The sequence below is a fragment of the Mirounga leonina genome, unplaced genomic scaffold, assembly GCF_011800145.1.
Source record: "Mirounga leonina isolate KUSES-001 unplaced genomic scaffold, KU_Mleo_1.0 Mir_129, whole genome shotgun sequence".
NCBI lineage: Eukaryota > Metazoa > Chordata > Mammalia > Carnivora > Phocidae > Mirounga > Mirounga leonina.
In genome coordinates this window covers 20,039,425-20,056,326 of record NW_023270323.1, presented here as the reverse complement: position 1 = coordinate 20,056,326, position 16,902 = coordinate 20,039,425, and the positions used below count along the sequence as shown (strand labels likewise).

At 43.9% G+C, this 16,902-nt stretch overlaps 1 protein-coding gene and 1 pseudogene across 5 annotated transcripts in view; both read left to right on the top strand.

The window, feature by feature from the left end:
* The first annotated feature begins 1,085 nt into the window (after window positions 1–1,085).
* The window catches only part of SEPTIN11 (septin 11), a 143,027-nt gene continuing 127,210 nt past the window's right edge, over window positions 1,086–16,902 (top strand). For all 5 annotated transcript variants that reach the window (XR_004679196.1, XR_004679195.1, XM_035004729.1 and 2 more), the window contains exon 1: window positions 1,086–1,196. Coding sequence is in view for 3 of the 5 variants with exons in the window: in XM_035004729.1 (XP_034860620.1) it covers window positions 1,170–1,196 (27 nt within the window). In the remaining 2 variants the exon portion in view is untranslated. The remainder of the gene's footprint in view (window positions 1,197–16,902) is intronic.
* LOC118010425 lies at window positions 4,018–7,661 on the top strand (annotated as a pseudogene).

Genomic DNA, 16,902 nt, shown 5'->3' with positions numbered 1-16,902 from the left:
CGCCACACAGACACGCAGTAACGCCCCAGCATCTGCTGCAAAAGTCCTTCCCCACAGCGGAGATTCCCAGCCCCACGCGCCCGGAGTCGCCCCCGCCTGGCGCGGTCGCCGCGCCCCCAGCCGCAATCCCGCCCGCGCGCCTCCGCGTCTGCGGGTCTGTCTCCAGCAATCAGAGAAGGTCGGCTGAGCCCCCACGTGTGACCAACGAGCTCTCGTTACACCCGGGGAAGACCTCGGCCCCACGCTCTAGGGCGGCCAACAGCTGCGTTAATTCTCCAGCGGGGGCGTTCTTTGCTTCCTCTCCAGCCGGCAGCGGTCGGGTTGTCCGCAGCAGCGACTACTATGGCCTCTTCCTCTCCACTGTGATCCCCCACCCCGCCGCACGCTACGGCGACAGCTTCCAGCCGCCTGCCTTTTGGTCTCTCCCTTATGAAGAGAAGAACTGAGGAAGGGCCACGCTTCCCTCGGGGGACGGGGGAGGGGGGAGGGTCTGCCCGGCCCCACCTCCGTCGCCCACCGCTCTCCCTGGTGGCCCGCAGCCCTTCCAAACCGGTTCCTCCGGGTGAAGCGTGCCTGCCCTGGGCTAACTTTCCGCGAGATGATGTCCCCGCGGACCTGTCTTGCCCCACTGTCCCTTCAACCTCTCCGCAGCCTCGCCAGCTGTCCGCAACGTGAAGCGCGTGGCGGGACCCGAGGCTGGGACCTCCGCGCCCAGGATTTTACTCGGACTCCAGCACGTGGTGGAGCGGGGGGTGGCGGCCAGAGTACAGGCTGGGGGAGTCTCGGTGGCACCGGAGAGGGTCGTCTGGGGGCCCACGGCTACTTTCGCGGAGGACGAGCCCGGCGGCCTGGGCCGGCTGACCCCGGCTGGAGGCCCGCGCGTCATCCCCCCTCCCACGGCCTCAGCCCCGGCGCGCAGACTCACACCCCTTCCTAGCGAAGCAAATGGTCCCTTCCAGGCGGGTGGCCATGTTGCTCTAATAAAGCGGGAGGGGCGGCGGCGTGGGGGGAGCAGATGCTGCTGGCTGCGAGCGGTAGCCGGGTGCTAGCAGAGCGCAGCCGCGAGGGAGGCGCGGGGGAGGCGAGCCGGAGCCGGAGCCGGAGCCGAAGCGTCAGCCAGTGTTGGCGGAGAGCACCCAGGCGCAGCCGGAGTCGGAGCCGCAGCCGCGATGGCCGTGGCCGTGGGGAGACCGTCTGTGAGTGCTGGGGCCTCGCTTCCCTTGCGGGCTGCTCCTCCGGCGCTGGGTGGTCCCCGCTTTCGGGCGGGTGCCGGCGGGGAATACGGGGGCCCGGGCGGGGGCTCCGGATGGTGGCGGCTGTGGGTGTGCGCATGAGATTGGGCGCGAGTCTGGAGCTGAGGGGAGGGCTAGGAGACCAGAGACTGGCTGGTCTACTACGTGATGCAACAGTGTATCGCCTAGTCGCGCCCCGGTTCCGGAGATGTGGGAGAGAAAGGACCCCTTTCCTATTTTCCCTTTAAAGGGATTCTTTTAGCCATGGTGTTTCTCGTCTGCCTGCCTCCCTCTCCGCGAGCACACCTTTCCTCTCGTGACAGTCGAGACAGGCGCCGAGAGCGGGGGTTTCCTCCCGGCTCCCCCTCGCCGAGGGGGCTACCAGGGCATGGGAATTGTTCGCCCGAGCGCGCTGTCACACGGCTGTAGAAGCGGGTCAAAAATAAAAGGGTGGGATTTCCATGGTGGCTTCCCCAGTGCATTGTGAGATCTCAGACGCCCCCAGGCACCCACCCGGCTGACCCGGCCCTGCCCAGGATGTGGACAAAAGCCCTAGATACACACACAAAGTTTTCACAAGGCCCCCTTGTCGTGGTGGGTGGAAGTATTAAAATGCTCTGCGGTTGGAAGACCAGGGGTGGCGAACCGAGGAGGCGGGGGCGCGAGGAAGAGGAAGGGAGGGCGGGTGCGTGGAGACCCGGGTGCCCGGCGGCTCGGATCGAGGGGATGCCCCCGCCCCGAGTTCGCGGGCCGGACAGGGGCCGCGCCTGCTGGGGTGCAAGACAGTTCGCGACTCGGAGCCGGACTTTGAGGGTGCGGTTTCAGTCGGTGCTCCGCATCCCCGAGTGAAATGCGGGGGGGGGGGGGGGGAAGGGGCGGCGGCGGTTCCTTTTTACTGAAAGGAGCAGAGCCGGGTGGGAAAGGCGGAGTCCTCTTTCTCTTTCCCCATTTCTTTGTCGATGTTCAAAGTCCACTTTCTCACCGCTGGTATTGGGGGCGCCTCTAGCGAGGTTTTTCCCGCTCTACCATCCCCTTTTCCTTTTCTCATCTCCTTGCCACAACTGGGTAGCTGCAGGTGGTGGCTTCAGAGGTCTTGTAGTTAGGCATGAAAGTCTTACAGAGATACTGGAGGCTCTGAAGTCCCGGGAATGCAAGGCTGTGCCCTGATTCCCAGGTCTTCCTCTAGGTCCTCTCCAGATACTGGCGCCTTTTGCCGCCCCTGCCCCCACCTCGCCCGGGGAAGTTCGCGGGGCTTGTTCTAACGCGGTTTGGTGGCTCTGCTGCCGAGGTGTTTTCAAAGATGTTCTTCGCAGTGACAATGTACTGTGGTCATATTGAAGTGTAACTGTGCGTCTTTTAAGCGTTTGATACCCTAATATTTAATGACATACGCTTAAGAATTCAGGTCTCCTCTTGCACACAAATTGTGCTCTTGATAATTAGTGGTCGTGGATTGTTGTTACAGAGGGAATTTACATAGGCTGTGCTAATCCCTTTATTTTGCTGGTGAGGAAATTGAGGCCCAGAAAGGTCAAGTTTATCTGATTAAATTACTCCCACCTCTCTCCCCCGTACCCACACTATACTTATTTCCAGGGCACAGATTCCGATAACTAAAATAACAGTATCTACTTTAGATAATTGGAGAGCGTCTGGGAATGCAAATTCGGGGGAGGGGTAGTGTTCAGTAACGCCTATTGCTGGTGCATTCTTGAGGCCTGGGGGAGGTGGAATAAATAATTTGCTGCACATTTTCTATAAATTAGTTAGTTCATATATGTCAGTTAAATGGGAACAGTATGTGGATTTAAGATTTAGCTGTGCGGCCATGATCATATCCAACACCAGGTCTGCCAACCAGATGTGAGCTTAATCCCACAGAATTCTTGTGTAAGACCTCTCTTATTCAAATAATAGAGGAGATTTTTAAAAGTGTATGTGTACAGAGGAGGTAACTGCTTTCTCTGCACATTCCCTGTTGTCACTGGAATTAAGATTAAATTACAGTTAAAAACAGAAGACTTTTTTGGGACTGAGTTGTGGTATGAGTGATCAAGAGTTGACTACAGAGTTGAAAAATCTTTTCATACATTTCCAAGGAATTGTTGAATTGTTTCACTTTGTTCATTCAGCTCTTGTTTTAACTGTGGTGCCTGTAGTTATGTCTTCAAAACAATCCCGGTGAAGGCAGAATATTTCTCCAAACCCAGCTCCAAGGGATCAACACTACATCTTTCATTCTAGAATCCTCTGCCCCTCCTATTCCTTTATCTGTTCTCTGATTTGAACAAATGGAAGGGTGTGTTGAGAGAAAGGAATCACTCCAAAATTGATTTGGAGTTTCCCTAGTTACTCGTATAGAATTAGACTTTTTTAAGTTGTTTAGGAAAACATGAACAGACTCCTTTCCCTATAAACTGCCTCTCCCATCCAGATCGAAGGAAAGTTCAATTAGAATAATTTGCTCTCATAATTTTAGGTTTTCTTAAACTTGAACGTCTTAGTGTGACGTCCTAGGTAAATACGAGATTTTACTGGAGAAAAGTCCTTCTATGTCAGATGCAGTATTTTCTGTCTTATGAAGTGGTTATATTCAGTTATAACCATTTAAACCTTAAGGTTCAATTCAGATGTTTCTTTTTTTTTTTAAGATTTTATTTATTTATTTGAGAGAGAGAATGAGAGACAGCACGAGAGGGAGGAGGGTCAGAGGGAGAAGCAGACCCCCGCTGAGCAGGGAGCCCGATGTGGGACTTGATCCTGGGACTCCAGGATCATGACCTGAGCCGAAGGCAGTAGCTTAACCAACTGAGCCACCCAGGTGCCCTCAATTCAGATGTTTCTTAAATGGATTTGTTGGCTGGAAAACACAGAGGCTTCAGTTTAGCATGATACTGTTTATTTCTGTTCTCATCTCAACCCCTAGCTTCTCCATTTTCTCGTGGATGGTCTTGGTGCTTGGCTCTGAGAAGACCCTGAAGCGCATCTGCTGTTCCCAGAATGTAACTAATGATTAGCAAGAGCATTTCTCCCCTAGGGATGTGTCCACATTTTGAATGAGTTAGTATTTTTGCATCCAAGTCCCAGGGCAGCTATTATTTTTATTTTAAACAGAGCATGGTAATTTGCTCTACCTGGGAATCAGGCTTTATATAGCTGATCCACTCTCTCTTAAGGTGTGATGTTCAAGTTACAGAGTCGAGGAGGTGAAAGGAACTTAAAGAGGTTATTTGGTTCAGCCTTTTTCCCAATGTAGAAATATTTCCTACTTTATCCCTAACAGAAGGTATGTATTTAAACTTTTCCGGTTGTGGAGAGTTTCCATGATATCCTTCAAGAAACACGTTTAATTGTTCTTTTATCTCTTGAGCCAAAAGAAATGGAAAGCCAAGTTCATTCACTCATGTAAAACTATTAATTGAGCACCTCTTGTATGCTAGGTACTGTACTAGGAGCCAGGGTTACAGCAGTGGACAAGAGAGAAAATTCTCTGTTTACCTGGAGCTTTTATTTTTTGAGATTTAGTGTCCATGTGTATTAAAGTGATGAGCTTCAGTGGAGTATGTAAGCCATTTAGGGAGAAAGGAAATTATGTGCCTGTTGCTGAGTCAACAATTATGATGCAGGTAAAGATCTTGTCTGGGAATCATAGACAGTTCCTGAAGATATGGTCTGTTTTCAGCAGGAGGGTGGGGACTGACAATGAAATGTTATTTTTCCTTGTTATAAAATTGCCAGTTACATCTTGAGGTTGTAGCCCTCCGTGTGGAGGGCTTTGGCTCTTTTCTACCTGGAGAAAGATTAATGGAGCTAAGAAATGTCCAGGGGGTGGCAATCTAAATGATAAAGGGGCTGTCATCTAGGGGGGAGTTTAAAAAAAAAAAAACTCTTTAGTAAGTGGTATAAATGATACACATTGAGGCTCTATAAGCAATTATTAAAGAATGAAGGAAGTGTTTGAGGTACAGTAATCTCTCCTTAAATCTTTTGAAAGCTATAGATTTTATCTTTTAAAATATCTTCTTTAAAAATGATATGTTTACATGACAATGAAAAACAGACCCACGGAATTGATTAAAAGAACGAAACTACCCATTTCCCACCATCCTGATATAAGAGCTCCTAGACTGTTAGTGTATTTTCATCGACTGTGTGAGATTTACACAGGTGAGCATAACCTATCTCGTATAAACTGCAACTTAGAAACCAAACTGTGTGCCTGGTAGACCCTGTCTGTTTGGACACTCATATAACGTAGGAACCAGATGCTTAGTGCTTTCAAAGGGGCCACCCTGTATTTGTATCCAGACAAAGGAATGAATGATTTGGTTGTCCTACTTTGATTGATTGCCAGAAGACCTAGTGTTTATATCCATTGATGATGCCACAGCTGATAATGATCTTTGGGTTTAGACTCCGTGTGGGGCAGGCTACAATCAGAACTTTCTATGCCAGGGTTTCTCTTTATAGGACCTTAAACTTGATTGGGGGTGGGGTGGGTAGGGGCTTTGTTGGATTTTATATAATTTATTGAAAACTGTCTTTCATAGTGCTAGTTAGACCTGTCTTAACTGGGGTCAGTGAAGAAGAACCATTATTTAAGCAAAGACCCAGAAGATCTAAAGCTTCTATCCTGTTCCCCAAGGAGACCTACTTTACAATTTAATTGACAGCCCCCTTTGTTGTTGTTGCTGTTTTTTAAATCCAGACTGACAGAAAACTCTCTTCAACTAAACAGTACCACCTCTGACCCACTCAGCCCATCAATGCAACCACTGTAAAACATAAAAACAATACCTGGGCTAAGGTGATAGAGACAGGCTTCTAAAAAGAATTTCCTGGGTGATACGAAATCAAATTTGCATCATCATAGGCCTGATCTGAGGTAGAAATCAGGAGTCTGTACCCTTATATAATTGGAACCAAGGCATTAGAACCATCTTTTTTAGGATCTATGCCAGTGAGTGTGAGTGCCTTGTTCAAGTCAAAGGGTTCAGGAAGCTGACCTGTGTGGATGCATTCTCTCCCCCTGCTGAACTATGACCGTGTGGGATTGAGTGTGATGTGTTGATGGAGGGCGCAGGCTGAGGTGAAGAGGTTGAAAAGGCTTCATGCTCCAAAAAGAATGTCTTTGGTACCCGACAGGAAGAAGCTTTGTTCATGCCCCCCTCCTTTTTTTTTTCTGCATTTTAAAAATTGTGATAAAAATACATATAACACAACATAAAGTGTAGGCCTCTGAGAAGAGCTGAGCTGGCAGCTGGAGGCTGGAAAAGAAAAGCTGAGATGTTCCCAGTAAAGGGCCTTGTGCTGGACCCTGAGGAGATGAAAGGGAAGATGTGTTGAGGAAGTGATCTCCATCCACCTCATGAGCTTCCTCATCTATGTGGCCCTGCTGTGAGTCACACCTTTTATCCTAAAGAAATTGGACAGTGTATGAAGATGGGCATCACATGTGCATGCATGATGTGAAGAACCCAGTTACAGTTTCTACTATCTGCAAATGAATAGGCCCAGAAAGTTGTAAGAGACTCTTTGATTGAATAGATGTAAAAATTCTACTTGTTAAGAACAAATTTGGTTCTGGTAACTGACCTTCATAGCTAAAATTTAAAACTACTTGTGAAGTAAAGACATTTTGTAATGATAATACACCCATATGCCTGTGGTGTTCAGCCTCTGGGAATGTTGATATAATTATAAATAAGGTCAAACTCCATTCTCTAGCAAGTATTAATTATAAGGGAATTATGTCTGCAAAAAAAAAAAAAGTGTACCTGTTTGTTTTGATAATTAAGTAACATTACTTCGGGATGAATTTATGATTTCATAATTTTTTCTTATAGAAGTAGAATCACAATAATACAGATAGCTTAGAAATTGAAAAACAAAACAACCCCCAACAACCTAAACATATCAACAACATTCTTAGCTTCCTAATCCATCTGCTTCATCGGATATTTTTTCCATTCTTTCTCTTAGCAGGTGCTGAAGTTATGATGTTGAGTATTTGAGATGCCATCCCTGCTGCTCTTTAAATTTCTTGGAAGGATGAGTAAGCAGTAGGATGAGTGAGGAAGCAAAAGGATGAGTAAGAAAGGTGAGGTAGAAAAGTGTGCCAAGCCAGGGGAATAGCATGTGCAAAGCTCTGGGTGTGAGGCGGAGCCTCTTAAGAAAATCCAGCTATGACATCAGCATTCAGGGTGGGGTAGGGAGAGTGGACAGATGTGAGTCTAGGCAGGTGGGGGGAGAACAGATCATGCAGTGCATTATTGAAGACGTGTGTATTTTCTACACAGTTTTTAAAATATTTTATATCCTATGCACCCCTTTGCCCCAACTTAGGAAATCTCCAGATTCTTGGAATTGGTTGATAGAAGACCTTGAAAGTCTGTAGAGTATGAATTCTTTAGGATTCAATAGAATAGAGGCGAAATGAAAAAGGACAGCAGAGTTGATTCCTTTCATGACCAAATTGCACCCTTAAGAATAGAGGAAGTGAAGACTGAGAAAGCACACAAAGAGGAGGTGGGGTCCAGTGACAACATTCCCAACATAGGTCTTCCTCTGTCTAGTCTTCTATATTGAGGCCTTCCTCGATGTGGAACTACAAATTCTCGTTTTCTTAAACATTGAAGTGACTGAGTTCTGAAGGGTAGGAAAATGGCAGGACTCCTCCTATCTTGGACTGCAAGTGTCAATCAGTGTTCTCCATAAAGAAAATTAAAAACCCTTTGGATACTATGAAAGTAGGAAAAAAGTCTGTTAAAAGCCGGGGTTTTCTTAAGACTTAACACCTCTTTCATTCACTTCATCCCTTTGTGTATCGTTTTTATGTCAATATAAATTTTGTGAGTCTCATTAAGTGTGCCCATTAAATTTACTCAGACCTGCTGTTGAAAGAAAAAGGCTTAACCAAAACCCTCTGTGCACAGAAAGCCTGCTCAGCATCTTGATTTTTTAATTTTTTTAAAAGATGAAAGAAGTTGAGGGGCGCCTGGGTGGCTCAGTTGGTTAAGCGACTGCCTTCGGCTCAGGTCATGATCCTGGAGTCCCAGGATCGAGTCCCGCATCGGGCTCCCTGCTCGGCAGGGAGTCTGCTTCTCCCTCTGACCCTTCCCCATCTCATGTGCTCTCTCTCATTCTCTCTGTCTCAAATTAAAAAAAAAAAAAAAAAAAAGAATGTAAACGATGAAAGAAGTTGAAGATGACGCAAATGGAAAGATATACCATGCTCATGGATTGGAAGAATTAATATTGTCAAAACATCCATACTACACAAAGCAATCTATAGATTGAGTGCAATCCCTATCAAGATACCAGTAGTATTTTTCACAGAACTAGAACAAATAATCCTAAAAGTTGTATGGAATCACAAAACACCCCAAATAGCCAGGGCAGGCTTGAGAAAGAAGAACAAAGCTGGGGGTATCACAATCCCAGATTTCAAGATATACTACAAAGTTATGGTAATTAAGACATTATGGTACTGACACAAACATAGACACAGATCAATGGAACAGGATAGAGAACCCAGAAATAAACCCACACTTATATGGCCAGTTAATCTATGACAAAGGAGGCAAGAATATACAATGGGGAAAAGACAATCTTCTCAATAAATGGTGTTAAGAAAACCAGACAGCTACTTGCAAAAGAATGAAACTGGACCACTTTCTTATACTATACACAAAAATAAATTCAAAATGGATTAAGGACCTAAATGTAAGACCTGAAACCATAAAACTCTTTAAAGAAAACAAGCAGTAATCTCTTGGACATTGACCTTAGCAGCAGTTTTCTAGATATGTCTCTTAAAGGCAAAGGAAAGAAAAGCGAAAGTAAACTGTTGGGACTATACCAAAATAAAATCTTTTGCATAGCAAAGGAAACCATCAACAAAACTAAAAGGCAGCCTGCTGAATGGCAGAATATATGTACAAATTAAATAGCTGATAAGGGGTTAATATCCAAAATATATAAAGAACTTACACAACTCAACAGCAAAAAGAAAGAAAAAAAAAAAAAGACCCAATTAAAAAATGGACAGAGGACCTGAAAAGATATTTTTCCAAGAAGACATGCAGATGACCAACAGACACATGAAAAGATACTCACATCACTAATCATAAGGATATGCAAATCAAAACCACAATGAGGTATTACTTGACACCTCTCAAAATGGCTAGTATCAAAACAACAAGAAATAACAAGTATTGGCAAGGATACAGAGAAAAAGGAACCTTCATGAACCTTCATGCACTGTTGCCGGGAATGTAAATTGGTGCAACCACTGTGGAAAACAGTATGGAGGTTCCTCAAAAAATTAAAAATAGAAATACTATATGATCCAGTAATTCCACTATTGGGTATTTACCCAGAGAAAATAAATATGGTAATTCGAAAAGATATATGCACCCTTAAGTTTATTGCAGCATTATTTGCAGTAGGCAAAATATGGAAGCAACTTAAGTGTCCACTGATAAATGGATGGGTAAAGGATATGTGGCATATATATACAGTGGAGCATTATTCAGCCATAAAAAAGAATGAGATCTTACTATTTGTGACAACATGGATGGACCTAGAAGGTGTTATACTAAGTGAAATAAGTCATCAGAGAAAGACAAATACCATATGGTTTCACTTATGTGGAATCTAAAAAACAAGATGAATGAACACACAAAAAACCAGAGTTGTAAATACAGAGAACAAACCGGTGGTTACCAGAGGGGAGGGGGTGGGGGGATGGGCAAAATAGGTGACAGAGTTGAGGTGCAGACTTCCAATTTCAGAGTGGATAGGTCACAGGGATGAAACGTGCCGCATGGGGAATATAGCCAATAATATTGTAATGGTGTTCTGTGGTGACAGATGGGAATTGCATTTACGGTAAGCATAGCTTAATGTACGGAGCTGTTGAATCACTGTGATGTGTACCTGAAACTAATGTAGCATTGTATATCAACTATAATACAGTTAAAAAAAAAAACAACCCTAAAAACCTCTGTGCACAGAAAGCCTTCTTGGCATCTTGATTTTTAAATTTCTATTTAAATCACTGCCAAGATATTTATCTTATTTTATCCTTAACAAAATTCCCAAGAAGTAACATAGACAAGAAAACTGAGGAACAAAGAAGCTAACATTTACCTAATGTGATGTGGTACGGCCAGCTACTGGGGGGGCTAGGCTTTAGAGCCAAGGCTCTTAGACCAACATACATACAGATCTACCGGTTGTGTCGGTTTTTTAGACTACATTTTGCTCAGGTAATACATTGGTCCCAAATTTTGGTGGCTTACACAGCAAAGGTTTTTTTCTCACCCTTTGTTCTTTGTTCTATCCTCTGAGATCTCCTTGCTGTATTGACCCTAGGATCTAGGTCCTCTATCTGGACCTTGCCAGTCTGGTGGCAGAGGAAAAAGATACTGAACCCTGAACTCTCAAATTCTTACATGGATCACTTACTTCTACACAAACTTCATTGGCCAAAGTAAATTGTCACTCCTAAGTTCAACAAGATGAGATGGATAGTCCTGCAAAGAGTGGCTCTGTCAGTCACTTGACCAAGCTTGAGGGCCATGGGATGGGGAAGGAAATCCTCTTCTACAGAGGGCAGGAAACATTTTGAATCCTAAGACTTCATTATACCATCCTAGTTAGGGCATCTACTTTAGAGCCAAAGGTCTTTATTATTTTTTAATATTGTTCCCAGTCCATAATGATTTTTTTCACTGCCTTTGTCCTACTCTGATTCCAGTTGGACATGATAGAATGATGAGAAAGAGTGTGTTAAGCAGCTAGGATGAATTGAAGGCAGAGGATGTGATTATTCCTATTGTTCACTCACAATGAGCTTCCAGTAGCATCCTCACTAAGTAAGGGTTGGTTGGTGACCTGAAAGACCTCTGTGCTGTTCTGTGGTGGCCCCAGCTCTGGGACTGTACTCTCTGGGAAATGGTTTTGAGGCCATTAGGACTTCCAGCTGCTTGACAGAATTATTTCCCTTGGGATGCTTCCAAATCTGTCCTTTCCCAGCCCATCTGTTCTTAAATGCAGATGCATCAGATGGCACCCTTCTTTTCCTTGCTTTGTTTTCTGTCGCTGAGAAGTAGTAGTACTATATCACATTTTGGTTAAGAACATAGGCTCTGGAGCCAGACTGCTTGAGTTCTAGAGTATCAGCTCTGCCACTTAACCACCTTTGTGACCTTAGGCAAGTTACTTACCTTGTGTACCTCCCATTTGTTAGCTGTAAAATAATAATAGTACCTTCCTCAAACATTTATAGGATTAAATAAGACACAAAGTATTTGCAGTGATGCATGAAACATTCATCCTCAATAAAAAGGAAATGAATATGGAAATAATAATGACTTTATACCAAAGACTGGGATCCAAGCAGAACTGCCAACCCACCCCATCCCAGCTAGGGAGTGAGCATTTGCCCCTTCTCCTCTCACCCACCTGAAATGCAGTCCTTCCTTTTTCTAATCAGAGCACACCTTGGAGGCACAGATCCAGTCTACCCTCTCCTTGAAGCCTTGACTTGCCAATCCAAGTTTTTGGTAATTTTTCCCTCTCTGAATTCCTGCGGCAGTGATCCCCTGCAACACTTGTGTGTCACCCTTAGTGTTCTGGCGTCTCTGCACCACCCCCACTTTCTTTAAGCTCCTATTTAAAACAAATAGGGATGATCAAATATAGTTGTGAATGTTTTTTAAAAAATCTCTCATTACCACAAGCATTTGTTCTGCTAGCCTTGACTACATTCATGCATTCTTAGCCTATGTTATCAGATTTAAGGGAAGAGACTGTTGTGCACCCCCCCCATTAATAAACATATGACTGAGTAAAAATTGGTCCTTTGGATAAGACTTGTGCCAGCCCACTTTCTCTCAGTCCACCTTTTAATTCATGCTGTTGCTATGTGAATTTCAGGCAGGTGTAGACCACGTATCTATAGCTTTCTGCCCCAGACTTCCCTGCTGTAGTCACCTGGGTTCTGCCTAGTTATTTTGACCTATGTGCACATCTGGATGTCCAAGAATGTTTCCATCCCATGGGCCAACACTTGCCTGGTGGAGGATGGAAGCTGGTGGACAAGTATTTCTCTCTTTTGTCACTAACTTTGACAATTCTGAGGCACAATGTATATGGCTCCTCAGAGGGTCCCACATGGGCCCCAGCCCCAGTCCACAGGGGTGATTAGCTCCGAATATATACATTTAGGGTGGCTGTGCCTCCTTTCCTGTTTTATCCTTCTTAGTCTCCACTCCTGTTCTTTTGGATCACTTCTGCAAATAACTGCTTGCATGTAAGCCCTTGTCTAAGGACCCTGCATTTTGATGAAGACACCTTGTTTCCTTTTTGGGGCTCTTTTACCTTATGCAAATGAGGGAGCATGAATGTTACTTTGTAACATACCAAATTACTTTGGACTTAAAAAAAATATGCTGAGGGGGCACCTGGGTAGCTCAGTCATTAAGCGTCTGCCTTCGGCTCAGGTCATGATCCCAGGGTCCTGGGATCGAGCCCCGCATCGGTCTCCCTGCTCAGCGGGAAGCCTGCTTCTCCCTCTCCCTCTCCCCCAGCTTGTGTTCCCTCTCTCACTGTGTCTCTCTCTGTCGAATAAATAAATAAAATCTTTAAAAAAAAATATGCTGAGAACAAACTGATCTTTCTTTAATCAGGGTCTTAGTACTTGTAGGAGGGAAGACTTCAAACTGTTGTCAAAAGTTAGGCTCAGAGGGCGCCTGGGTGGCTCAGTTGGTTAGGCGACTGCCTTCGGCTCAGGTCATGATCCTGGAGTCCCGGGATCGAGTCCCGCATCAGGCTCCCTGCTCAGCGGGGGGTCTGCTTCTCCCTCTGACCCTCCCCCCTCTCATGCTCTCTCTATCTCAGTCTCTCTCTCAAATAAATAAATAAAATCTTAAAAAAAAAAAGTTAGGCTCAGAAAAGAAGAAAACTGGATACGTCATGTAATCTTTTCTATAATTTTCATTTCTACTTCTTGGAGTGGAACCCAAACTCTGGATGGAAGTGCTTGTCTCTGAGTATATAACCCCTACTTTGTACTTTGTTCTGTAACTTCTTTAATGTACCCATTTCAAGTCAATTACATATTTTATAATCTAGAAACTAGATACAGAGTGTATGGGGGAAATATGTTTTTGATACATGAACTGTGAACTTGGGCCAAAGTTTAAAACTCTTTTTGAAAAAGAGAAATTTTGTAGCTTACACTGAATAGACAGGAAAAAAATGAGGTAAAATTTTTTGAAGCAACTTTTAGTGAATTAATAATATTGAGCAATTTTAAGGGCCCAGATTAATTTAAGTATCTGCCTGAGAATTCTTCAACTCATTGGAGTTGTTCACATCATCTCTTCACTTTGAGCCTATCCCAGAGGCATTTTCTAATAATGTAGGGGACATGCTTGGAAACACCACAAGCCAAAAAAATTCATTGTCCAATTTTCCCAAAATTTGTTACCTTTGCTCTCACTCTGAAGTTTGGTCTGACTTTTTGTAGGGGTGAGCAATATAGGACTGTACCTCCTCCTGTTGTAATGATGTGATTGTATGTTACATACCTCTTTGTTTTAAATGCCTTATCTAGTCCTTAGTTTTTTTGTTTTTGTTTTTTATTTTATTCCAAAATAAAGGGAGTGGGAGGAGAAAACTTAAAAAATTGAATACTGAAGCATATGATTTCTCCATTTCTCAAACTAAACTGGAATTATTTTTCAGGTTTCTTTTTTTCTTTTTTTTTTTTGTCTTTATACACTTGGAATGTTGTTGCTAATTTGCACATTGGCTTTGCCGCTGAACTCCTTGCACCTACTGCAGTGATGTCCTAATTGAAGGTGTGCAATTCCACACAGTTTCCTGGTGATTAGATTTCAGTGGGTAAACACTGATGTTCATGATTTTCTTGTGAGATAGTTTGGTTAGATATTGTTCTTGAACCCAACCCCTTCAGCTCTTATTTGATGGATCAGGACTCGCACTTGCCCAAGATAAACAGTAATGATCTTAAGGTCAAGTCTTCTAACTATTGTTTATACCTTCTTTCCAAATGGAGAGACCACTGTAGTCTGCAGAATAATGCTGTCAGAACTTTTCTGAGATGATGGAAATGTTCTATTACTGCATTGTCCAGTATGGTAGCCACCAGCTGTATGTGGCTATTGAACACTTGAAATGGGGCTTGTGCAACCATAGAGTTAGATTTTTTATCTTGTTTAATTATAATTAATGTGTGTTTAAATTTAAATAGCCACATGTAGCTAGTGGCTACCATATGGGATAGTTAGCTTTAGGAGTTATGGTCTAGAAGTATTTATAATCTGATATTTCTTTCTCATTTTTTAAAATATTTTTTTATTTATTTGACAGAGCGAGCGAGAGAGGGAGCACAAGCAGGGGGAGTGGGAGAGGGAGAAGCAGGCTTCCGCTGAGCAGGGAGCCCGATGCGGGGCTCGATCCTAGGACTTTGGGATCATGACCTGAGCTGAAGGCAGAAGCTTAATGACTGAGCCACCCAGGCACCCCTCTCATTTTTTAGAAAACTTTTTTATTAAGAAAAATTCCAAACCATACACAGGAGAGAAGGTATAATGAAACCTATCCCACCACCTAGGCCAATCTTACGTCATCTCTTTCTCCTTTTTTCTCCCCACCCCAAACCCCCCAATTTGTTTTGTTTGCTTTTTTAAAGATTTTATTTATTTATTTGACACACAGAGAGAGATAGCGAGAGCAAGAACACAAGCAGGGGGAGTGGGAGAGAGAGAAGCAGGCTTTCAGCCAAGCAGGGAGCCCGATGTGGGGCTCGATCCCAGGACCCTTGGATCATGACCTGAGCTGAAGGTAGATGCTTAATGACTGAGCCACCCAGGTGCCCCTATTTTGTTTGTTTTTTAAGATTTTTATTTTATTTTATTTATTTTTAAGATTTTATTTATTTATTTGACAGAGCGAGAGCCAGAGAGCGCAAGCTGGGGGAGCGGCAGAGGGAGAGGGAGAAGCAGGCTCCCCGCTGAGCAGGGAGCCTGATGTGGGACTCAATCCCAGGACCCTGGGATCGTGACCTGAGCCGAAGGCAGAGGCTTAACCAGCTGAGCCACCCAGGCGCCCCAAGATTTTATTTTTAAAGTAATCTCTATACCCAACTGCTTGAACTTACAACCCTGAGATCAAGAGTCACACGCTGTACCAACTGAGCCAGCCAGGCACCCCTCAACCCCCCAAACTATTTTGAAATAAATCCCAGGCACAGCCTGATCTCATTTTAAGAGCTAAGCTGGTGACCTCGGGGTTAGGAGGAGCATGGCATCAGAAAGAGGTATTCAGGGATTTTCAGGTGGCTTTGTGACTTTAAAAAAAAAAAAAAAAAGCCTTCAAGTGTATGGATGGTAAAATTTATGGTTTGACAAAGATAGGTAATGAGTCTATAGATGAGTGATATTCTATGTGTTTGAGGTATTTTATCCCCATCATCATCATCATCATGAAATGCTAAGCATGAGCCCATAGATGGAACAGTTACTGCACCAAGCTCGCTTACGTGTGCTTTTATTGAACTTTGGGTTCATGGATAATTTAAACATTCATACGCATTTTTTATCATTGAGCTTCATTGAATGCCAGCAGTGTTATAGAGTCATAGCATCTTTAAAGGTGGAAAGCAAACTGAGAGGGGCGCCTGGGTGGCTCAGTCGTTAAGTGTCTGCCTTCTGCTCGGGTCATGATCCCAGGGTCCTGGGATCGAGCCCCGCATCGGGCTCCCTGCTCCGCGGGAAGCCTGCTTCTCCCTCTCCCACTCCCCCTGCTTGTGTTCCCTCTCTCGCTGTGTCTCTCTCTGTCAAATAAATAAAAATCTTTTAAAAAAAAAAAAAAGAAAGAAAGAAAGCAAACTGAGGTTTATTTTTGGTTTTAGCCCAGTCTCCTCAGAATGCTTAATTCCAGCGAGTAGCAGCTTGTTTTGAGCTCCCCTTGAGTGGTCCAGCACTTGGTCATACCACACTTGCCAGATCAGCTGACTGGCTGAGGTAAAACCTGCAGAACTAAGTCTCCTACCCACTTTTTAAAACGGCAGACTCTTAGAACCTCTTTTAGAGCAGACATGTTTTTTTTTTCTAAGTCTATTTGAGGTATTGCAGATACTCTTGTTGGAGAGAAATGTTTTTTGTAATTAACGTAAAATTTTTCTCTTTTGAGAATTTATGTCCGTTACTGGTGTACATTTTTATAGGAAATGCCTGTTTACTTTCTGTATTTCTGTTTATAAAAGAAACCTACCCTGTAGCAAGCACATTTTGGTCATGTAGACACATTGCAGGAAATAATGCTTGCATCAGTGGTATTTAAAAGTGCATTTTTACTTCACAGCATAAAGCAAGAATTGTTACTGCGCTTTTGTAGTTGGATTTAGGAGCTAATAATGATTTTCTTCCTCATGATAGACTGCAGAATATGTATATTCTAAATTTGGAACTCTACTTAGGATCTCAGGATTTAAGGGGAATGAATTTGTGATGGTAAAAGGTACTTGTATCATCAGAAATGCTCCCAGGCCTTGGCTCAGCTGTTTTATTGATGGAAAAAGATGATATGCTTTAGAATAAGAGCTATTAAAAATTTCAGCAACATTCTGAACAAC